The 24726-nt window shown below is 41.2% G+C and overlaps 2 protein-coding genes across 2 annotated transcripts in view; both read left to right on the top strand.

Annotated features, from left to right (window-relative positions):
- The first annotated feature begins 2603 nt into the window (after positions 1-2603).
- Positions 2604-16413, top strand: MATN3 (matrilin 3). The gene is made up of 7 exons (XM_083858126.1): positions 2604-2809; positions 3912-4481; positions 7181-7303; positions 7734-7856; positions 10455-10577; positions 14129-14236; positions 16014-16413. The coding sequence occupies exons 1-7, from the start codon at positions 2650-2652 to the stop codon at positions 16067-16069; spliced, it is 1263 nt and encodes a 420-aa protein (XP_083714252.1). The 5' UTR covers positions 2604-2649; the 3' UTR covers positions 16070-16413.
- Positions 16414-20967: 4554 nt separating this feature from the next.
- WDR35 (WD repeat domain 35) overlaps positions 20968-24726 on the top strand; it is a 41842-nt gene continuing 38083 nt past the window's right edge. Inside the window, exons 1-4 of the mRNA XM_083856297.1 lie at positions 20968-21056; positions 21599-21716; positions 22440-22511; positions 23585-23677. Coding sequence (XP_083712423.1) covers positions 21033-21056; positions 21599-21716; positions 22440-22511; positions 23585-23677 — 307 coding nt within the window. The 5' untranslated portion in view covers positions 20968-21032. The remainder of the gene's footprint in view (positions 21057-21598; positions 21717-22439; positions 22512-23584; positions 23678-24726) is intronic.

Here is a 24726-nt window from a genome sequence, read left to right as displayed (position 1 = left end):
CCAGTAGTGTTGGTTGATCTTTATGGTGGCTTTTTTGTTTAAGTGCTTTGGTATGCTGCAGAGAGTCCAACATATTCAGTTACAGGTTTAGTCATTGATCCATTCTTCAGTGGATGTCCTTGTGGCTGGAGAATGTGAATTCTCTCTAACACAGTCCTGTGTTAAATTAAAGCCTTTGCAGTTAAAGTGCTTGGTTGCCTTCCTCTTGTCTGATTGGTACTTACCCATGAGCTGGGAAAAGGGAATTGTACTGGAGGCTTTGAGCCCTCAGGGAAATCTGATGTCTGGTCAGCTCAGGCATTAACAGCAGGACAGACATTCAGTAGGACTACAACATTTACATTGGAAAACGTCCAGAGTTGTTGGAGTTATGCCATAAACTTAGTGATGTTCTTCAATCAACAAAAAACTCCAAACCAAAAAGCAAGCTACAAACAACTTTCCACTCTTCCTCTTTTGTAGCAAGAGTTGTGAAGAGGCAAAAAATTATTTAGCAAGTTGGTATGTCTGAAGAAATAAAACATTTTTCTGCTTTGGAAGAGAGATACCTTGTGTTAAATTCTGAAAAAGGGATTAAAATTGCTGCAGCATGTAATTTGTGCAGTTATTCCTGTATTTCCAGTATGTACCTCTGTACACATTTGAAAATGCTCTGTTAGGGCTGTGGTGTCAGCAGTAGTTTCCCCATTAACTCAGCTGCCATCTGTGAGAGCACTCTGAAGTGAACTTTGGTCTCAGACCCTTTCTGGCTCTGGATGACGGTGCCATCCCTCCTCCTTACCCTGAGGGGGTACCCAGGGTCTGCCCAGTGCAGCTGCAGTCTTATTTCCAGATTCTGAGGAGCTGCATTGGATCTGGACTCCCAGAGAGACTCCAGGGCAGCTTTAGATGCTCCCACAGACTGCTGCAGTTTGACTGGAGGGAGGAGTGGGGATGTGAAAGACCACTGTGGTTTCATGTGGTATAAGAAACACAGCTGGAACTGTTGGGTGGTTGGGCTGCTCAAACAGATTCCAGCACACTCTGGGTCCCTCTGCAGTAAGGGAATGTGTGTGTGTGACTGTGAGTGGGCAAAGTGCTCCTGCCAAGGGCTGCCTCTTGAGCCTGCCCAAGTGGGTGGCTGACCACGTGTATGAGCAGTGTTTGGCAGCAGCAGGCACTGCCAGAAGTTTGTTTGGAGTGTGTGTGCCGTGCTCTTGCTCAAAAAGCTGCGGTGTCCTCTGAGAGAGAAAAGCCATCGTACTCCCCTGGAGTCCTGTCCTGTGGCTTCTCCTGCTTGAGGAGTGGTGGTCCCTTTTCCTTGATACCGTTTACAGCCTTTGGGAATGTGATGGTGGCTCTTCTACTGTGCCTTTGCAGTAGAACTTGCTGAAGGGAGTCAGTGCCTGCCTGATGGTATACAGCTGGGGGGTTGGTGGTTCCTCTTCTAAATCAAGGCTTCCTGTTCCCCGATGGAGGTGATGGTGGAGAAGATGATTCTGCAGCACAACAGGATACAGATTTGGCAAAGGTGTCTTCTAAAGCCCTGTGCTGGAGATCAGGGTTCCTTTGTGTCCTAAGCCATGCTTTCCATTAAAGCCCAGTGCAGCTTCCCGCAGGAACTGGCAGGAGTTCCAATGCCAGAAACCAGCCAAAATGCCCTTGGTCAGATTTGGCAACAGAGCGGGGACCGTTCCTTGTTTACACTGGGAGGTTTTTTTCTCCCGTTCTTTGCAACTACTGTGCTGGAGTCTGAAATACAAAATTAGCCTGGACCAAACACTCCTGGTGAAGGAAGAACGGTGTCTCAGCTCCCCCTGCGCCCAGGTGTGAGCCCTGCCCTGGCCTGCCGCAAGAGCCCAACGAGGAGCTCAAATCCTTTCCCTCTCTGTCCCCGCGGCTGGGCGCCCGCCGGGGCGGGGGAGCGAGGGCCACCGGCCCGCCCTGGGGAGGAGGCGGCGGGTGCGGCCGATGCCCCCTCGCTGTCCCGTCCCCCTTCCCCGTCCCGGCAGCTTTAAAGGCGGCGCGGCGGGCGCGGGGCCGGCGGCAGCACCATGGGGCGGGCGCTCGGCATCCTGAGCTGCTGCTGCTGCTGCTTGGCGCTGGCGCTGCTGCCGCTGCCCGCGGCCCCGCGGGGCCCCGCGCTCCGCCCGCGCCGCCAGCCGCTCCCAGCCGGCCCCATGGCAGGTACCGCATCCCCCGGCCCCGCTCCGCGCCCGGCGCCCCGCTCGCTGCCGCCCCTCGTGCTGCCCCTATTGCTGCCGCCCCGCGCCTCTGAGCCCCGCGCAGCCCTTCCCTACCTGCGCTCTTTACTCCAAACATCTTTATTTCAGACTCGTGGGAGGACCAGGTTGCTGAAAAGCTTTTTTTTTCTCAATCTAAAAAAGGAGAATTCTTCTACCTGCAAACATTGCATTGCACTGCGCCTTCTTTTCTTTCTTTCTTTCTTTCTTTTCTTTCTTTCTTTCTTTCTTTCTTTCTTTCTTTCTTTCTTTCTTTCTTTCTTTCTTTCTTTCTTTCTTTCTTTCTTTCTTGACAAACCTTGCTTGTCTTTTTTTTTTTTTTTTTTTTTTTTTTTTTTTTTTTTTTTTTACGTCTTAAGCTACCCATGCATGCACTAACTTTTCTTCATGTTTTCTCAGCTTCCCAAGGGCAAAACTGAGTTACAGGATGAATATAGAATTACGCAGAAGATACCTGGATGGGATCCTAGATTCGTCTGGTCTATTACTCCATCCAAAGGCAAAATCAACTATGCTGCTGTGCTTCCTAAGGGAATTTGTGCAATTTCATGTTTTCCCTCTGTTTTCACTTGAAATAGAGAAAAAAGGTTTCTAATGCCTTGAAACAAAAAGTGCTATTTTCACCTCTACTTTTAAGATACTTGTGAAGGTTTTTTTTAAATTTAGCTGGAATAGAACAATAAAAGTGAACTTGATAGTCCCAGGAGAAGTGTGTCAGGTTCCCAAAACAGCCCTCAAGCTGTGAATTCAAACTGGACACCTCATATTTTGCTATTTAATCTGTTGGTCAGCCAGAATGTCTCTTTTATAGAAATACTCTTGTTTAGGGTTGTCCCTTTTTCAGCTGCAAATCCAACTTTGATGGTATAAAGTAAGTACATGTTACCATCAGTGTCAGGATGTGGTATCAGGACAGGGATGGAGCATGTTGGTCGTCTGCTGTCACTGCCTTGATTGGTTTTTGTCTTCCTAGAAGTGAAGCTTGTCTCTGATCTGAGCTGTGGCTTTTCTGCTTCTGTCTAGATTTCTATGGCAGTGAGGAATTTTGGAAGTGTGTGTGTAAATGTTCATTTTTACATGTAAAATTACTTCAAAGTAATTTCACTTTTCTCTGCTCTTCAAGCCTTAAAACAATAACAATTGCCCAAAAAGCCTTTTTACAGCATTGTTTGTATCTTTTTCCTTGTTGGCCTTTATTTCTTCTTCTTGTGTATTTTGGATTGTGATTTACAAACAAGAAATAATTTCTTATTAGCAGTTTATATTGTTACTATCCTAAAAAATATTAGGATCTGTTCCCTGTGTAATCTACTCAGATGTTTTGCCATTTTATTTCTTTATCTTATAAAAATTGGAATTCCGGCTTTATGAAAATAAGCAGAAAGTTCATTTATATATAATTGCTCCATCTCTTTGTTGGCTGTTACACGAAAACCACAACCCTTTGTTTCAAGAATAGTTAGAAATTTTGAGGGCTCAAATGTGCACCTATCTGAAAAATTCAGTTATTTATTACTTGTCAAAATTAATATTTAAGACTCTCTAATATATAATTTGAAGCCTTTTCATAAAGAATCAACCAACTTTATCTGGCAAGAGCAGTTTGCCATGACAGCACTCACTGCCCTTGGGTGAGAGCTCCTGCCCAGTGTAGGAGATGACTGAAGCACTTTCCTTCCTTCTTGGCAGATGCTGCCTGTAAGAACCGGCCTCTAGACCTCGTCTTCATCGTAGACAGCTCCCGTAGCGTCCGGCCTGAGGAGTTTGAGAAAGTGAAAATCTTCTTGTCAGAAATGATCGACACCCTGGATGTTGGAGAAAGAACAACGCGTGTGGCTGTCATGAACTACGCGAGCACCGTCAAGGTGGAGTTTCCCCTCCGCACCTACTTTGACAAAGCCTCTATGAAGGAGGCTGTGTCCCACATTGAGCCCTTGTCTGCTGGCACCATGACCGGCCTTGCCATCCAAACTGCCATGGATGAAGTCTTCACTGAGGAAATGGGTACCCGGCCAGCAACCCTCAACATCCCCAAGGTGGTCATTGTTGTGACGGATGGGCGGCCACAAGACCAGGTTGAAGAAGTGGCGGCGAGCGCGCGGGCGGCCGGCATCGAGATCTACGCCGTCGGGGTGGACCGGGCAGACATGCAGTCCCTGAGGATAATGGCCAGTGAGCCTCTGGATGAACACGTCTTCTATGTGGAGACCTATGGTGTGATTGAAAAGCTGACGTTCAGATTCAGGGAGACTTTCTGTGGTAAGGGGATCAGTCCAAGAGAGTGGTGTAACTTGGCTCCTTTTGGCTTCTGCTGCGGTTCCACTCCTTAAGAAAGAAGTTTTTCAGAAATGTTATGTATTGCATCTAAATATTTCCTTTACCATCCATTGGGCAAACAAGCCTACCCTCTTTTTCAGTGGAGGCCAAGTAATGGCCTTTCATTTTGAATAGTGACCTTAGTGTAGGTAACAGACCTGACTTGAGTGGACCTCCTTGTGCAGTCGGTCAGATTTAGAGAGAAAGAGAAGTCATAGCAATCTGGACAAGGTTTGATTGCATATATTTACTGCATTATTGAAGGTACACAGCAGAGCTGTGCAGGCTGCTCATTTCTTTTCCCATCTCACTGAAACGCAAGGAAGGCAGGAGTGTGGAGCTGAAGGGATTCACTATAGGTTAAGAGTAGGCAAATCAGTGTGGCAGGTAAACCACTGCATTGGCTTGAGCAATCTGGTGCAGGATAAAGTGCCCAAATGCAGCAGCAGGTTATCTCATGACAGGCTTTCACTCCTTAGGCACTGCTGGGATTTTCCAGTGTGCCAGGCTCACACGTCCTTCTCTTTCTTTGCAACTTGGTTTAGACAAGGAACTGTGAGATGGGATGAATTAGCTTTGCTTTTTCAGGGCTGATCTTACAATAATGCCGTATGTTTTTGGTTTAGGCTAGAACTCCACTAACAATGCTAGGTCAGAGTGGGCTGTTACTGTCATTTACAGGGAAAAAGGTCATCTGGAGTATTTAGAACTGCCTATAGATAGCTGTAACACAGCCCTACTCACAAAAATTAAATGACAACTTTCTGACAATTTAAAAACTTGTGCAAAGTAGATTTTTATTGTGAATTTATAAGGAATTTACTTTAAAATAAATCTCCAGCAAATAATAGGTAAAATCAGTTATAAATAACAGTGTAAGAGAATTAAAATAACAGCCAATCCCTTGGGAGTTTGATTGGCAGTGTGTTACTTTTAGTTCAGAGCCTTACTAAAAATTACCATCATACCTTTTTGAGTATGTTTAGAGTGAATAGACCTCTTTCTCTAGGTATGAAATAAATGTGTAAGACCACCTGCAGACAGGACACTTTGCTCAATAATTAGCATAGGAAATGCCTTGAGGTTTGGCTTGACGTCATGTTGTGCTGCTGATGTGACCAGATCCTCCCCCCAAGTGCCCACCTGCCTGGACAGGTACATGTGCTGTGAACATAGATAGCACTCATGTCCACCTGTGTTCTCACCAAAGCAAGTCCTTTCTAGCAGCAAAGAAAATCTCCAGTTCTTAAGAATAAACCTATTTTTATGTTTACTGTGCTGAAGCATAGAAATTAAGCCCCTGCAAGGCTGGAGGGTAAATCAGAGAGCTCACAAATGTACTTCCAGTGTAACTCTAAGTCGTCTGTGTGCAGTTTGCCAGAATCTGTGGGATTCATGAAAAAAAAACAGGGTGAAGGAAACAGTCTTTTTAAAGACTCCTATAATCCAAATGAATCTAAGAGGGTCTTGTAAGACAGTGTGGCAAACTGTGTCCCTTTCCAGCTCCAGAGTGCTTTGTGGTCAGAAATCTGGACTCACCAGTGGCAAATAGGATTTTCTTTCCCTTTGCCTAAGGCCATTAATTTGTTTGTAGGGTGAGCTGAAAACAGGAAAACGAATGTTCAGGGGAAAAAATAGTTGGCTAAGATCAAGTTCCTGATGCATTGAGAGCATTATTCAGGATGAGGCCATCCCAGAGATGGAAAAGTCTTAGGCTTGAATAGCTGTCCAAGTCTGTGGACGTTTGACTTTCCTACCACAAAAATCTGACCATTTGAGTCTGAGCTTCTCACTTATGCTTGAAAATATCACCCAGAGATTTTGTTCATAAGACATGGAGATTAATTCTCTTATTCCCAAGTGTATAGCACAATGAAAAGGTGCTGTCTCTGTTTCAAAATGTGAAGACAACTCTATCAGCCTTTTTAGTGGACTTCTAAATCTTCCTTGTTTTAGAAAATGGGAAATGTTGCCATTTTGTTGCCACAAAATTGCCTTGTTTTCAGAAATACCTGAGAAGGTTCAAGCACTTTTGCTTCTGATTTTTTATCTCAGCAGTATTGCTTTGGAGACTGATTTTACCAGTAATCCATACCCACAATAATACTAGTTAGTAACTACTAATCTAAGTAAAAATCTCAGGTAAAAACAGACCTGTCTTCCCATTTCTCTCTCTAATTTCTTTTCCTTCCTTCCTTCCTTCCTTCCTTCCTGCCTTCCTGCCTTCCTGCCTTCCTGCCTTCCTGCCTTCCTGCCTTTCTCCCTCCCTCCCTCCCACTGGTCATCTGTAATAGAAGGGGACTGGGTACAAAGAGGCAGAAGTTCCTTTTCATTGCTGAATTCACCTTTCCAGTGTAATATTACTGAGTGCTTAAAATCTCTCTGTGTTGAACACTTTTCAATTCATCTTTTCTCCTGCCACTTCAGGTAATGAATTATTTCTGTGCTGTTTATGACCTCTCTCTCCTGGCTATGGAGTGGTGCAAGGGAGCCCTGTAACTTGTGACAGCAAAACAGCACTGACATTTACTGCCACTAATCCAGCAAACAGTGCAAGATGTACTTCTGTAAGCATGAATGATTAATGCCTGTTCCTGTCCTCTGGGATGACTGAAATACCTCTCTGTCAATGCCCTTTGTAGCTGTGAACGTGTGTGCCCTGGGGACCCACGGCTGCCAGCAGGTCTGTGTGAGTAATGGGGCATCCCACCTCTGTGACTGCTATGAAGGATACACCCTGAATCCAGATAAAAGGACCTGCTCAGGTATTACTCCTTTGGATAATGAGTTCAACTAGGAAAAAAAAAAAAAATTAACACAATACTTGCATTTGAGATGACACTTGTGTGCTTCTGTTGAAACAACAATCATCTTTGTCTCTTTTTCAATAATAAACTTCTAGAAATGAATATTAAGTAAAACTCAGCTGCAAGTAATGGTGAGATGTATTTTGATTCTATCACTGTCCTTTTTATTGTGCCTATAGATCCATTCATTAGGACCAGATCCCAAAACAAAGTCTTCAGATGTAGACACTATAGATATTTTCTCCTATCACTTCTTCTAATTCCTTCAATTTCTGTTGCCATTTCTGAGCTGATTCCTAATCAAAATATATTAAAAAATGGGAATGTGTACTCCATCCCAAACTGCTTGTTATTAACAATGAGTTATTTCTCTAACATGCCTAACAAGCTGTGGACATGTGTGCACCTGGGAGGCACGAGTGTGACCAGATCTGTGTGAGTAACAATGGATCCTATGTCTGTGACTGCTATGAAGGCTACACCTTGAATCCAGACAAGAAAACTTGCTCAGGTAACAATTAAAGGCTACTTGAATACATAAAACTCATGGAGATTTGGACTTGCTTTCTGTGAGTTACCCTAAAATGAGAACTCAGCTGTAATATTTTCCTTGGTTCAAATAACGTTGCATTTTTGTTTAAATTTGAGGATTAAAAAATGCAGTTTGGCACTTAGCTACCTTTTTATGGTCTTCTGAGAATTCCATAAGCATTGTTTAGCTGCATAGTCTGACATGGAGCTCATATCATGTGGGTTTTTAGCTTCATCCTGGCTGGGGATGGATGTATGAGACTGTTGGAATTGCTGATGGAAGACAGAACTCCATGAGATGTGGTGTAGTCATGTCCTGCAGTATCTGCCTCCTCCATTAAATAATAGTTGAATTCAGTTGTCTGCTGACATAATATAATAATTATAATATACATAATATAATAATGTAGTAGGACACTGGTTAAATTGTAATTAAATTGTAATTGCAAATGTTGAGCACTTAAAACAGTGAAGTATCTGGAAGGGATTAATAGGTTTCTTTCCTAAACCATGGCGCACCACAGCCATGGACATGTGTGCACCTGGAAGGCATGACTGTGCCCAAGTCTGTCTGAGTAATGATGGATCCTACAGCTGTGGCTGCTATGAAGGATACACTCTGAATCCAGACAAAAAGACTTGCTCAGGTAAGATCTGATTAAGGAAAAATTGTGTTTCACTAAAAGCAAGCAGCTTTTAAAAATATGGCTAATTTATGTTATTTTTCTGATACATTATCCCAGAGTTTCTGTACAACTCCTGAAAACTCAGGGCAAATTTGTTTTCCCATATGTTCAGTAGTAATTTGAGATCCTTGGCTCTTCTGCAGTTGTGTGAAGCTTGTGTTTGGTTAAGATTAAAATGCATTTGGCATTTTCTTGAGGATTTCACAGTATTTTCACACCCATGGAACATGAATTGCCATATCCCATACATGATGTGGACCACTTCTGTCAGAAAACTCTTCAGCAAAGCAGCACAAGGGAATGAGATGAGGGAGAGCATGGACTGTGCTGGAAGAGAGATTGCAATCTGTATCATCATGAGTAAGATTGCTCTTTCTGGTGGATGTGTTTGGACCTTAAAAAATATTTCAGCCTTAGAGCTCTAGAGGATGGAGGGAAATGTTCCTTCTCAGTGCTGGTCTCTTGTGGAGAACAAGAGCATAGATGTAGCTGGTACTCAGGGATGTACACATAAGTATATATTATCTACAAATGAATATCTATTCTATATTATCTTCACTTTTTTAGGGTTTGATCTTCATTCTGAATTTCTTTGGATGTCTCATTGGTGACTTATTTAGGGAAAATCCTTCCCCCCCCCCCCCCCCCCCCACTTCCCCTATAATTCCTTTCCTTACTATATTTTGTGTGACAAACTGTTGAACTTATGCTTCCAGTTCCAGGAAGTTCCTAGGCAAATCTCCCAAGTCACAGGTCTCACATCTCAAAGAGGTGAAGCCAGAGAGCCTCAGTATTTCTTCCTGCCTAAGTTAGGAGCTGATTTTATAAATATGGTGCCTAGGATTAGCTCTTAGCTGGTATTACAGAGAAGCAATAAACGTGAGGGAATGTAAATTCAATTAGGCCTCCCCTTTGGCAGTCCAATCCCAAACCTCATTTCATAGCACTGATTTTCCTTCTGCATACTCAAACTTTAAATTATTTTCTTCACATGCTTGCTTTTTAAATTCCTTTTGAATCTCATTTTGCAGTATCCTGCTAATGATTTCCAAATCATTCAAGTCTTTGTAGCAATTATATCGCAAAGATGTGCAAAAATGATGCAAAAATAGTCTAGGTTTGGGAGGTCTTTTTTTCCCTTTCCCTTTTCCTTTTCTTATTCCTATTTTTCTTCTTTTTCTTTGCTTCCTTTCACTTCCCCTTTATTTCCCTCTTTCTCGCTCTCTTTTCTCTCTCTCTTCCTCTCTTCCTTTCTTTCTCCATCCTTTATTTTTTCTTGTGCCTTACTGGGCCTTCTTACTGCAAAGACATCCAAATATAGGAGCTCCTTCTCAGCTTGCCCTTTCAGAACTGACGTGTTAAATTTGGCAGAAAACAGCAGCCTCACACATAAAGCGCCCACTTTGTAACTGGCAGTGGGTGTCACATCTTTTTTAGCAGCCACATATACTTTTCTGTTTATGGTCTTTTTACTCCATAAAACAGTGTCTTCTCCAACTCAATTAGAGCTGAAGTAATGCCAAACAGTCTTTTAAAATCAAGATATTTGTTCTCTGAAATTCCGTTGGATAATTGTTTTGTAACTTCATCACTTCTAGTTCCATTCCTTTTGCCATCTGTTACAGCTGCAAAAAAGTGTTGCCAGTATTCCAAAATTTTGTACTAATTTTGTGACGTTGATAGCAAGATAAAAATGCACTCTGTGCACCCTGCTCTGATTAATAGCACACTGACATGCAGTAAAAACATTCTGGTTTGAATCCAAGTGAAGATACATTTGCAAATGGGAATCACTACGACCTTCACTTCTAAGTGACTTCACTGACTAAAACTTCACTAAAGGCTGAAGTTTGGATATGGATTAATATTGTTCTCTGAAATGCCTCCCTCAGCTGCCGATGTGTGTGCACCTGGCAGGCACGACTGCGAGCAGGTCTGTGTGAGGGATGACCTGTCCTACACCTGTGACTGCCACCAAGGCTACACCCTCAACCCAGACAGGAAGACCTGCTCAAGTAAGAGATTGCTGATCCCTCCCACCCATCCCCTCCCCAGCTAAGTGCATGCATTGCAATAGCTCCTGTTAACATATCAATATATTTGTATCTGTCTGAGGAACTTTCAGGTGCACTCAGTTCTATGTCACTCTGCCTTGCCCACTTTGAGCAAAATTCAGAGATATAAAGAACTTTATATGTAACAATGTTAGTAAATACTCCCCATGCAGTCTTGGTCAACTTATAAATAAAGCCTTCCCTGATTTATGTAATATTCAGCAAACCCAGAACTGAGAAACTGTTGAAGGGAGAATAGCTGGGGTTAGTCACACACTTTGCAGTACTGTGGAATGTGTGTACCACCAAGCAAGACAGTTTGAGGTGGTGTCCTCCCCGCCAGGCTGAATTTCATCTTGCTGTTCCTTTCTTTAGCTTCTCAGTGAGTTTGTTTTACAGTAAAAATGTAACAATTCCAGAAGTGTTTCTTTCCTCCCCAGTCTCCTTTACTGTAAATTATTGTGTAGTGGAAACCTTCCTAGTGTGCCTTTGGAGCAGATGTGGTATTTCACATCTGGTGGGGTTACACAGCTGGGTCAGAGGGATCAAGGTCTGAGATATCCCTTGCATTAATTAATGTATTAATCCCCAGTATAAGATAATTGCTGCTCCAAGGCGAGACCAGTTACACTTCCCAGTAGCTCCTGCTAAGATTCATAGAGTACAGGCTCCCAGCTTGGAAAAGCATTGCCATTGGGAAGCATTAAAAATGTTATCTTGTTTTGGGATAACTGCTTCTCCAAAGCACATCCTATGTGAACTGGTGTGTGCATCAGGAACCCATGACTGGCAGCAGGTCTATGTGAGTGGATCATAGACCTGTGACTGCTATGAAGGTTTTATCTTAAATTCGGATGACAAAACATGCTCAAGTAATAACTTGATGTTGTTTTTTTTTTTTTTCTGAATATGTTTATTTATTTATTGAAGCACCTCTTTTTAACGTGCTAAACATTTTTAATCTGTTTGAGAAATGGTCTATCAGTTTACAAGCTCTCAAGAAGTATAATCCCTTTTCATTCTTTTATGCCTCTTTCCACTAATATTTTGAGCTAGTTTGGCCCTTGATTAGTTATAGTAATTATTGTATTTAAAATGAGTTTAAGTTTAATGTTGCCCCTTATCTATCATCACACATTTAAAGACTCACCGTGTTTAAAAATACTATCCATCATAATCTGCATTCCTTATGAAATGAGAATAATTGGGGGTGTTGGCAAGGCAGGGTTCTGGGGCTCCTGTCTCTGGGATGTGGGTCTCCATTGCACACCAGCATTTGGAGAATGGCTGGGGGGGTCCCAAAGGGAACAATACTCAGGTTAGAGCTGCTGCAGTGCTAAACCTTGTTATTCTTGGCTTCTCCTCCAAGCTGGGTGCAGCAAGCATGAACTCACCAACTGTTTACTCTTCAGATGGGCAATACTGGGATGAAATGTTGGCAGAACCTCTCCATAGTTTGATGTAGAATCTGAAGTTAAGTTGGGTAGGAAGGGACCTCAAGAGGTGCCCAGCCCAGCCCTGGTTCAGAGCAGGAATAATCTGCCATCACATCAAGTGGCTGAAGATGCTGTGTAAGAACACAGTTTTAAAATAGGTGGATATAGACAAACACCATCTGCAAAAGTAGTTTATTGTTGATGTGGACTTGAACACAAAGGCAGTGTAAAAACACAGTTTTAGCATGTTTTGTGTGACTTGCTGGTCATCGCAGTGTCATCGGAGTGCCCCAAATTTTGAATATCAAATACTGGAAGACTCTCAATTTCACAGAAGGACTGAAGAAGAATTCAGAATGCCTCTGGACAATTGCCAGAGTTGGTTGGAAAAATAATTTTTTAAAAACAGACAAAATCCAAGTAGGATCTGTATCTGTCATTGGAGAATTTAAATGCAGACATAAAAAGTTAACTGGCAGTTGGTTGGAAACCAACCATGTTGGTTTGATGTTTTGAACTGGCCTTCCTCCAGCTGACTCTTGAACAGCTCTTCTTTGTACATTGACCATAAAGCCAGTGGAATGTTCCAAAGAGGGGAGCTGAACAAACACAGGCTCAGTGGAATCAAGGAGACACCAATTTCAACACTGGCTTTAAGACAAATGAGTTTCTGCACTGCCAGATCTGCAACCTCATAGATTTTGCAGTTTCCTTGCAAAATGGGAGTATTAATGGCATGATTGATAAACAAACAAAAAAAAAAAACCTCAAAAAAACCAAAAACCCAAAAAGCCAAACCAACAACAAAAATCCCAACAGTCCAGGAAGAAAGGGAAATGTACTTGTGTAAAATATTTCTATTTTTTGACTGTTACAACGCTCACAACACATTGTTTGACATTGATCAGCTATGCCTTTATATATCTAGAGCAGACAAAATTTATTAATATGCTATTGTTGCCTTTGCAAATGATGCTAAAAACTCATTTATTAAGAGATGGGTATTGTATACAGGTAATACCTCTTGATAACTTACTGAAAATTTATTTGTAGGCTCTCTTTTAAGAAGGTTTGCCTTTGGAAGCTTTTTATTCCAGTCTTAGATGTGGATGGAGATGTCACTACAGTACCTGTGGTGCAGTAGCTGTTGATACATTGTTTTCAGCCTTCAGCAAGTGCTGCAGCCTTAACTTATTTACTTTATGGAGTAGGTGAGGTTAAATTGCCTTTCATGTAGCTAAGAACTCACAGCCATCTACTGATGCTTGACATTATTATACTACAGTGAAATTGTTGTCTCTCTGAACCCTTTGTCATCATTGCTGGGGTTTTTTGTGAATTTTGTAGAAAAAGGCATTTTTGATGTCAGCTGAGGCTGGTCCCCTGCAAGTCTGGAAGACTGAAGTCAAGACCTAGGGACAGATGCAATGGAAGCACTGTGGACTATAGCAGTGCTTACTTTCTCTTTCTGAAGAGGCTGGTGGCTCCTCTGGCACACTAACTGGTTCCTGCAGTTAGATTGCTGTGACTGTCTGCTAGATTTTAAATTCACTTGGGCTTGTTTGAATGATGTGATTCCCTCCATCTATATTCATGTGACATTTAAATGGATTTGTGTTCACTCTCTTGAATCAGGAAAGATACTCCCTATGCATGCATATTGCAAATGTTAGAAAACAGGAGTACTTGTGGGGTGACACAATTAAAATTGATGGGAAGGCTGGTTGGTCTCTGCAGCCAGTACCTTTTTTTTCTTTTTTTTTTCTCCTTTTTTTTTTTTTTTTTTTTTTCTCAGTAATGGTCTAATTTAAAGTGTGTAGAGGATCCAGGTAGGCAGGTGTGCTCTGCTCCCTTCTTGGTTACTCTCTTGCCTGTCCTGGACTATGACACTCAGGTCTCTTGGCTACACACCAGCCCGTGTTGACTGCTGTCCCTCCTTCCCAAGTGCCCAGGGTTGCAGTGCTTGCTGTAGTCTCACAGCATGGGTTTGGTTCTTTCCACAGGATCAAGCATTTTCTTGGGATTTAAATGTTCAATAATTGTAATAAATGTGCTAAATGCTGTTTTCTCTCTCAGGAGCCATAACGAGCAGTCTTGTAACAACTGAAGAGTCCTGTAAATGTGAAGCCATAATTGCCCTCCAGGACTCAGTGACCTCACGCCTTGAAGCTCTGTCCACGAAATATATCCTTTTTCTTACATGATCACCTGCATTCAGCACTTTCCTGGTATTTTATAGGTAGCTGCTTTGATATAAACCAGGGAAGAAATATCCCTCAAAAGAGAAAGTATTTTCAGGGTGATTTTAGAAATATTATGGGAAAAAAGGTTGTTGCAAACACTACTATGTTTTCACATTTCATTGAAGAGCAACACAATACAGATAAAATAAATGCATATACCCTCATCCCCTAGATTATATGTGCCATGTTGAACATCAAGCGCTGCTCTACTCATAATTCTTCTGGCTGGGTTTTAATGTTACATCAAACACTCAGTTTGAGCCCTCCTATTATATCCCAAAACTTTAGAGACAGCTTCACAGGCAATGTGACAACAGCCCATTAGCTGTGGTACTTCTCTGCATCCCACCTCCATAGGCAGGCACTGTCCCCAGTGATTTTCAAGCACCTCCTTTTCTCTGAAAATGAGTGAGCCTATTAGAATCCTGGGATACAGGAGCCTGAGAGAGCTGCAGGGCAGGGTGCTGAGGCTGGAGGCTGTGGGAAGCCTTGTGCCCGTAGGAGATCTGAGGTGCTGGCTGGTGGTCGAATTTGCCGGCTTCGTTTGCTGCAGGGCTGTGTCTGCAGCCGGGAGGAGAAATGTGGTCAGCCCCTGGATTAGATATTCCACAAACATGTGGGAGAGGAAAAAAACCCCAACCAATAAACAAAGAGAAAGTGGTGAATTCTGTCATACCACAGCAAGCCTGAGTGCTGGACTAAATGCCCTCAGATGACATGGCAGGAATTAATAACTGGAAGTTGAATTTGTGCATCATAAGGCTTAGTTCTTAGAAGTGAGAGTGGTTGATCACGGCAACAATTTACCAAGGATTGTCACAGATTTTCTTTGCTGAAAATTTTTGAGACTGAACACTTTTTTCTGTCAAAGGTGCTCTTACTGAAATAGGAATTGATTTAAAGGAGCATTATGTCTGTGGTTATCATCCTGATCCCTGGGGGCTCAAAATCAAGGAAGAGTGGACTATTAAAGATTAAATAAAAGGAGAGCAAAGCAGTGAGTTTTATACATGTAATCATTTAGACAGATACAAAATCTTGCAGTTTGCCAAAGTTTCTGAAAGTCAAATAAACACTTCTGCCAAGGACACAAGACTTTCCCAATTTTTGAGTAAATTTCAGTTATTTTTATGAGATCTAATTGCACATGCCTCTTGCAATGTGCTTGGAGTTCAGTTTATCTGCTTGGGAAAAGCAGGAGGAATATAATGTATAATTCTAGGGAATCTAACTAGCTAAAACTGAACACCAAGATATTTAAACCTGTAATGTCATCTCAGCAGTAGCACGTCCTTCAGAGATCAATGTTTCTACCCCAAGAGCTCATGTTAAGCAGGAAAATGTTGTGGGTTTAAGTTAGAAATAGACTTTATTACGAAGAACTGAGGCTTTCTTCCCAAGTTATTCTTTGATGCGTCATTTCTATCCTAGCATCCTTTCAAGACAACCTGGAAAACATAGCAGAGACCATCATCTTCTGCTCCTCATCTCTGAGTATCACCTGATCCAACTCTTTATAAGAAATTAGGGTTGTTGAGATTATTTGGGAAGATGTTGGATTTTGACAGAGCACTAATATGTTTGGAAATCTTTGTTTCAAGCATGTATTGACCTCATCTAGAAAACAGACTGGTTTTTGAAAATGCAGCCATGAGAAAGACTATACAAACAAACAAACCTTACAGCCATCTATTTTATTGCCCTTAACAACTGACCACTAGAGGAAGTGTCTCAGAAGCTGCAGGCCTATCAAGACAGACAGGAGATTGTCTGAGTTGTCATTTTGCTTGATTTTAAAATAATTTTTCAGAATCGAGCCTTTTTATTGTTTTCAGGAAGCTTTATTTCATTGCACAGCTTACAAAACAGCAGTTGGTTTATTATTATTGACAAATGTCAAGAAGACTTCAGGAAGACAAGAGTCTTGAAAATACGGTGACCCTGCGGATCTTCATGTACAGTCACTTTATAGCCATGAAGCTACTCATACCTTCTCTGCTTCAGTTTGTACTGCAGATACTGCTTTTCTGTAGTAACTGCATATTTTATTCTTTTAGTTCAAAGTAAATGCAGAAAAAATTATAAATTACATTATATAAAACTTTGAAATGGCAATGCAGAATGGAAAAAAATGTGCCTATGTCTTCTTTCAATTAAATGGGAAAGTAAGTTGGGATCTTGTAACTTATTTTAATAAAATACAATATGATATGCACATTGATGTTGGAAGTTATTTTGTATTCAACCTGAAGGATGTGTTATGAAATAAAGGGTTTAAAAAACCCAAGGAAACAAAACTTCAAAGATAAAGGAGGCATAAATAGAAGAAATAAACAGAATACTGCCCCAAGTCATGTTTGGAAAAAGAAGTGTTTGATTTTAAAACCTAGACATCACTGTAAATATAGATAAAAGATTGAACAGTAATTTCAAGTATTAATAATGTTTAAAATGTAGAAGTATGAAAGAAATCCTCCAATTTAATATATTTATCCTGCAAGATTTACTTATGTTATTAGTCAGTCATTCCTATTGTCATTACACAGACTTTACTGACACTTTACTTGTGTCAATCAGGCTTTTAAGATAAAACACACAAGCTAACAACTAAAAACAAAATTAGTCATTAAAGGAATCCATTCATTTTATACACTTGGCATTTATAATCATCCAAATACTTTAGAAATTATATTTAAATTAGGAGTCAATACAATGTGTTTTTTTAAATTGAAAAATCCCACACATTTTTTAGACCTTTGCAATATAACTACACAAAATATTATATCTGGTAACTGGTTTGCCAAGGGCGTATTAAACAGCATCTGTACTTGTTTCACACCCTGCACATACCACATTCAAGCACGTTCAGTCACATTCACTGCACATGGGAGTGTGACTTCAGGTATGCACACACAGTATTGTTAAGCTAGAATAAAACACTAACTAGCACAAGTGAACATGGGACACAGCTTCAGCTAGGGCTAAAAATGAGAGTATAAATCCTCCAAGAATGCTGGATTTGGCTGCACTTGGTATTTTGTGATGTGTCCCTGTACTGATGTTAATTTGCTGTAGCACAATTAAAGTTGGCGTGGGACGTCCTGGCTATGCTGCACTTGCTTCCTCAAAGTGCTGTGCATGCATATTTTTTTTATTTCTCCAAGTCATGGAGTTTTATATCCAGCACTTTACTTTGCTTACTTTCATGTCCTCTGCTTAGGCATGGGTATTATACAGGCATTTATAGGGCCAGAAGTATGCCTTGGCCTCTGTAATTGGTGAGAATAAACAAGTTGTAAATCTAATTCAAGACTTTACAACTTCTTGGCAATTGGGAGGGGATGACATCAGTCCTATTTACACTAAGGCCAATTGTCAGATGAGATGTAAAATTTTATAAGATAGTGGAAAATTGTCCTGGAGGCCAGATGTATCTTGCAAGCTGTCAGCTGGGCAGGCTTTGATTCCTGCACTAGTATTCATAACTTCATTTTGCATCACAAATGATAATATTTACATTCAATTCCTCTGAACAATTACCTGCCTCATTTTGTGAGGACCATGTAAAATTCCAAGATGATATAAATGATTTGTTTAAAGTAGGACATATTGTTCAGAAAAATTGGATTTATTATCCAGTGTGCTACAAGCCAATAATTACACACTCAAAAGAGACTTGATTGTTTATTTCAGAGTTGTGCACCCAGGCCTGGGTGCTCAGTGGTGTTCCAAAAATCAAGCACATTGCCTACAAAAAACTTTTTAAACTTAGTAAAACACAAAAATATAGTAAAATTTCTCCCTGAATACAATAAAATTGCAGTACAGATTCTATTTTTGTCCATGTGCAGTTCATGAGTCCCGAGTCAGTTTCAGCTTTGGGGGTCCTTCTGTTAAGATTACCACAAAGTTGGAGGAATACCTTTGGTCTGTGTGTAATGAATTAATGAGTCCAGTCCTTTCAATTCCATGGCTCTGTGTGTGGTTTGCAGTACCTGACAAGGTCCTTTCTACTTCTCAGCTGGTGGAGTATCTTTCCAGGTTTTCATGTAGATTTAATCTCCACCTTTGAAAGAATATATTGGTGACTTGTTTGGGACTGGTGTTCTAAACAGCAAGTACCTGTGTAATAATCTCAGGGATTATTTAATAAATAATTATTTAAAGACAAGAGATACTCTGTTAAAGCTTTTTCTCCTACCTCATCATCTGGTCAGTTTTTCCTGTGAGATTCACATTATGTGGTGTACCGTGCAGAATTTTAAATTTTTCTGGATTTGTCAGTACAACCTGGCAGACTCCTTCCAAAGTATCAAATCAGCAGTTGGCTCCAGAAAGGAACTTGTACATATACAGGGTTTTGGAGTGCCCAAATTCTATCTGCAATTGGACTAAATGCATAATTTCCTTCAGTCTGACCATCAGTACTTTCCTGACCCCAATTATCACTGCCCTGATTCTCTCTCAGAGAAACCAACAATTGTACACTCTCTTCCTCACTATCCACTTTCAGACATCTTTTCCCTATCCTACAAGCAGAGCAGCAACAAGGTAATTTCTTTTTCTCTTCCATCATCATTAACACATTTGAATCAGACACCAATAATCTGCATTTCTTTCCTGTTTTATGACCAAGTCTCAACAAGATAAATAAATCCATACACAGGACTTCATCCTACTTATCCAACCTTCTGCAAAACAACAGCTGTAACATGCTATTATAATTTAAAGTTCCCATTTCTGGCCACGTTTTGTCACCATCCAATTTATATTTTGGCCACCATTGAGTACAGTATTCCTTTAACTTCCACTTCATAAGTTTTCCACCAAAATTGTCCCAATGATTCAAAATACGGAGAACAAGGAGAAAGTTTAACTGATTGCCCCATTCCACATTGCTGCCCAAAAAGGAATGTGTTTTAACCATGACTTCATACACTCCACTTGTCACTGTCAAATGTGTGCGTTTTCCAAAATTGTACTATACAATACCAATTCCAAAATTTTATATCAACCCCTCTTATTTTATACAGTCTCTTTTGTATGTTGCATCTTTGAGTCTCTTACCCACTCCTGGATGGGGAGATACTTGTAGAGTCCCAGACCAAAAGGCCAATGAGTGCTGGAGTTACACAGTGCTACAAGTTACACAGTTTTCTTATTAATTGTTCTACCTTCTGTTGGTTAATGATTCTACTGCTTCTCATGCTAATTAGGGCTCAGTCTTTTCTTTTGGGTCGGTGGGTTTCTTGGGTCCAGGGATTGCAATCAGCCCCTGTTGGAATTATCATTTATCCAATCTGAGCTGATTTCCACATGGTTATTGAGTTGACTTTATTAGTTCCTTTCTTATCTTGGGAATCCTGCCAAATGTGGGCCTTGTGGCCCATAAATTCTGCATTCTTTGTGTCCATTATCAGTGTGACATCCTTCTTCCCAAGCTTTATTAACCTCCCCTGAGGCCTGAGATCATCAAAACTTGTCCAGCCATAAATTTTAACATGACAGCCTTACTGACAAGTAATATATCTTTCTAATACCTCAATATCACTGAATGCTTTTTAGTTGTTCTCTGTTTCATGGATTAAGTCTCCTTCCTTTTTGATTAGGAAAGCCTTTAAACTGAAAGAGGGCAGCTTTAGGTTATATATTGGGAAGAGATTTGTCTGTGTGGGGGTGGTGAGGCTCTGGCACAGAGGAGCTGTGGATGCCCCATCCCTGGAAGTGTCCAAGGCCAAGCTGGATGAGGCTTGGAGCAGCCTGGGATAGGGGAAGGTGTCCCTGCCCATGGCAAGGGGATGGGATCTAGATGGTTGTCGTGGTTTGAAAGCAAAACGAGTGAGAGGCTCCAAGTCAGAAATACAATTTAATAAGAAGAAAGGTAAAAAGGTAAAAATAAATTAAAATAAATGCAATAACACAAAGGACCACTGACAGAGTCAGAATACAACCTGAGCAGGATGGTGGAAGCAGTCCAGGTGAGGTGCTCTTCCTGAAGCAGTGATCCTGTAGAAAGGTCTGGTAGCTCTGCTGCTCTGGGAATCCAGTAGGTAAAGGCTGCTTGTACTGTCCCAAATCCCAGATTATATCCAGGTGAGAATGCTTGGCTCCTCTCCCTGGGCAGAGCATCTCACAATGGGATGATGAGTTGTGAAGTGGGTCCTTGATGGTCCATTAAACAGAGATAACCCCTGGAGGGAGTTACCTGTGACTCATGGGCCAGGCGTTGATGGACCATTAGCAGAAGAGCCCAAAGGCAGGGGGCTTAGGAAAACACTGCCCCACCTAGTTTCAAAAGTTCATGAAGATGGTGATAGAATAAACACTTTGTGTACATCCTACACTGCAACCCAGGACAATGGTCTTTAAAGTCCCTTCCAACTCAAACCATTCTACGAGTCTATGTTGATATAAGTTACTCTATAAACACAGTGCAGAGACAACCCGGTGTTCACAAACTTCGGGATTTTTATCCGTGTAAAAGCAGAGTGACCTTTACTAACGAACTGGCCGCGCTTTCTAACCAAGCCGAGCACTTCCATTCCCGGCCGGGACCTTCCCCCACGGCCCGGGACTCTCTCCCTCCCGGCGCGGGGCGGGGCGGGCCCGGCCGGTCATGGCGGCGGCCGCTCCCCGGAAGCGGCGCCATTTCCGCCGGCGTTGCCGGGGGGACGCGGGGCCGGTTTGGCCGCGCTGCCGTCGGGGCCGGCCCGGGCCGCTCCCTGCGCTCCGCCGGGATGTTCGTCTACCTGTGCAAGAAGGTGCTGCCGGGGCCGCGCGGGGCGGCGGAGGGCAGGCCGCTCTCGGGCAGGGGGAGCTGCCCCGGGGCGCTCCGGGGATCGGGGGCTGAGGGCGCCCGGGGTCCCTCCCCGCGGCGAGAGGCCGAACGTGGTGCGGCTCTCCCGGAGCGCTCCCGGCTCTGCCCCGCCGGCTCCTCCGCCTGGCCTGGGGCTGCCTTGGTCTCCCGTCGCTCCAGCAGCTCCGCAGGTTTTCCCCCGATAGGCTTTGGCCGCGGTTTTTCCTCCGGAGACCGAAGCCCTGTGCACTGTGTCACCCCGTCACCTGTTTGTGTAGCTCAGCACACCTTCGGAGCTGTCCTGTTATTATTATTGAGTTCAATTGCTTGAGGGTGTCACAGTTTCACTAGTGCTTACAGTTCTGTCTTCTCTCTTTTTTTGCATGTACAGATCTGTTAATAAAAATAAACTTATCTCTTGTGCTACTGTAGGTGTCCAAATAGACTATGTAAAATAAAATGTGGTTGTTGCAACTGTGTAGAGATACAAAATACTTTGTTTTCCAGATTGCAATTCCGGGTAATATTCGATTAAAATGTATTTCCTGGAATAAGAACCAGGGTTTCATAGCCTGTGGTGGAGAGGATGGACTGCTGAAAGTTCTAAAATTAGAAACACAGACAGGTAAATGAGGGAGGGAGTGTTGGTTTTGGTTGTTTCCTTTTTTTGGTATCTGTGGGTTTTTTGGTGGGCTTTTTATTTTTTTTTTTTTATTTTTTTTTTAAATTTTATTTTAAGTACAAACCCCTCACACTTAAGAAAGCATAACTTCTCCCCCAAGTTACTTGACAACATTGCATATGTTTTAAATCTGTACATAGCTAGTTATATATTTCTCTAATATAAAATTTCTTTCATCATTGTCTTATGGATACAGTTTTTCTCCAGCTGGTCTTGTTTGGCACACAAGTAATTTGTCTACCCATTATATTTGCTGAAGTTTTCTCCAGTGCTGCTTGCTTCTTTTTTTTTTTTTTTTTTTTTTTTTTTTTTTTTTTTTTTTTTTTCAGGGCATATCATTCATTCTTTTTGTGTAGGCTTCCTCTTTATTTTGGAACTTTATTTCTTGATTTTGTTTGGATGTTTTCTACCATCTTAATTATTTTAGTGAGATAGATGTGTATTTTCTTTTAAATAAATATGTTCCAGGAAAAGTAAAATTTGGATCACAGATGTGAATAGCAAACATATGGAACTGAGGGGTGGAAATTTCATCCTGCAGTTACTATGTACTTCTTTTTAAATGGTTCAGTTTATCTTTGTAAATAGTGATTAGAGCTTCAGTATTCATAGAAAGATGTATACTTTGTTAGGTTTATTTTCACACTGAATTTTGTTGTTTTTTAGATGAAGCAAAGATAAAGGGACTGGCAGCTTCTAACAACATTTCTGTGACTCAGACTCTTGAAGGTCATAGTGGTAAGTGTGTTTGGGCATTTGGTCTACTTTTAGTTAGAATATATCATAACTTTTATTTTTATTGACAAATTACAGAATGTGTATATGCACAGACTGGAGTGTACAGACAAAGTTTAGAGAGGCTAGAAAGCAAGCTGGAGAAGGATAATGTGTAAAAGTAAAAGTTGAATGCATGAAAATTAGGGAGGACTTAAATTCTCACATGGGAAATGTTGAACGTCCATCACTAGTGGCCAGTGTGATATGAAGGAGATGCTAAAATCCTTGTGTTATTTGTAGAAGAGGACTTTTTTATGAGGACTTGCAGTTGAAATCTGCCAAGAGTCAAATTATTTTAAGGGCTTAATTAAATAGGATTGGAACAAATTAAATGTGAGGAATTGATTTAGTGGATACTTTGAAAGGATGTCTTCAGTTCTGAAATAGATTATAATCACCTTAAAAATCTCTAACATTCAGAATATCTTTGGTTGCATCTGTTGATAAAGTTCATGACTGAAACACTAAAAATGGAAGGGATACAGAGAAAATGGGTACCCAGCAGCAAAGGCAGCAAAAAGTGTGATACAAGTTGATCTCCAGTATGGAACTGATAAAAGTTCAAAGATTTTTCAAGTATTGGGATCCCATATGAAGCCTGAGGGTCTGAAGGGTTTGTGTGTAGAGTGCTCTTTTGGGTCATTCTCAGGGAGATTATGTTTTAAAAGTGCAGCAGCAGTGAGGATCAGACTGCTAAAGGAAATCCCCAAACTTCTACAATAGTAAAGGTTTTTCAGTGTCCCAGAGTGTCAGAGGTGGTCAGAAACCGCAAAACCATGACTTGGGTTTTGGGTGTGGAATCAACACTGAGCAGGATTTAGAGAGGATGTTACTCCAGTGGGTGAATACAGAAGCAAAAGGAGTTGTTGAGTAGAATTTTGAAAGAGGAAATAAGTGACACAGAAAGGAGCCTACAACTAAATCAAAATCAGCAATGCAAATTTCTGAAAAGCTCCAGGTTGATTAAGTTGGATGTTGTATTTTTTATTAACTACTTAAATAATAGCAATAAAAAGCTTTTTGTCACTTTCTAGGTTTTGTGCAGGTGGTGACATGGAATGAACAGTATCAAAAATTGACTACCAGCGATCAAAATGGCCTCATCATTGTGTGGATGCTGTACAGAGGTATTCTGCAGGATAAACTTGAGATGGGATAAGATTCTGTGGGATAATATAAGAAATATTTAATTTTTGTTCCTCATCTGCAGTTTTTACAATTTCTGAGTTTTTATTTTGAAGATCGTATAGCTCAAAATAGTTTAAAAACAATTTTCAAGTTTTATCGTAATACTTGTCTATATTTTTTATAGTGTAGTCACACATGACAAAGCATTTGTCCTGCAGAGCTACCGTAGAAGAAGATATCAGCACTTAGCTATGTGCTTGATAAACTGCTCTAAATTTTTTACCTTTGTTGCTTGGAATACAATATAAGAAATATATTGTGCACCGAGCACAAACATGTTAATAGACTACAAGAACTTATCAACACTGCATAAAGCATCAATTAAATACTCTCATAAAAATAATCTTTAGAAATGTTTAAAGTAGTGAACCAATATGACTAAGTAGTGTGTGACTATAATTATCTCTTATTGCTCTTGACCCTTTCACACACACATATGACTGTGGTTCACTGGAATTCATTTGAAACTCAGCAAACCTCACAGTCAAGGTAACCACTTTCCAACACATGTGGGAAAGAAAAAGAAAGTAAAGAGTTTTCCTGTTCTCTTGGGAATATTAGTTTAATGAAAAATGGAAACAAATAAAATCTTAGCTCTTCTTCTCATTTCAGGAGTAAAGAATAAAAGTCGTTCTGGCTGATAAATGGTGGCTACTATCACATAAATAATTGCTCAGTTTTGGAAAATAATCAGTAAATTACTTATTACCTATTCCTAGCAAAGCCAGTTGTTCCATCTGTTTATGTTTCCTATTGTATTGTCAGTTCTGAAATTACTTAAGCACAGAGCTCTTTCTGTAGGGCCCCTCTTGGGCTTTGGCTCCCCTTTCTTAGTCCTCATTGATGACTGTTCACTTTGGAAATGAGCAGCTCCCATGGAAAGCCTGGGTTTCACTGTGTGTCTGTGTCTGTGTCTTCTGGGGACGCTGCCCTGGAGTCTGGCTAAGCTTTTACCAAAAGGGCACTTCAGGGATTACCACGTACCTTG

Source organism: Zosterops lateralis, assembly GCF_965231275.1.
Source record: "Zosterops lateralis genome assembly, chromosome: 3".
NCBI lineage: Eukaryota > Metazoa > Chordata > Aves > Passeriformes > Zosteropidae > Zosterops > Zosterops lateralis.
Note: the sequence above shows the minus strand (reverse complement) of the source record. Positions and strands in the feature narration are given on the sequence as shown.

Coding starts and splice junctions, on each gene's coding strand:
- MATN3 (XM_083858126.1), top strand. CDS start 2,650: ATGAATATAGAATTACGCAGAAGATACCTGGATGGGATCCTAGATTCG. Junction 7,304..7,733: donor AGATAAAAGGACCTGCTCAG/GTATTACTCCTT, acceptor ATGCCTAACAAG/CTGTGGACATGTGTGCACCT. Junction 7,857..10,454: donor AGACAAGAAAACTTGCTCAG/GTAACAATTAAA, acceptor TGCCTCCCTCAG/CTGCCGATGTGTGTGCACCT.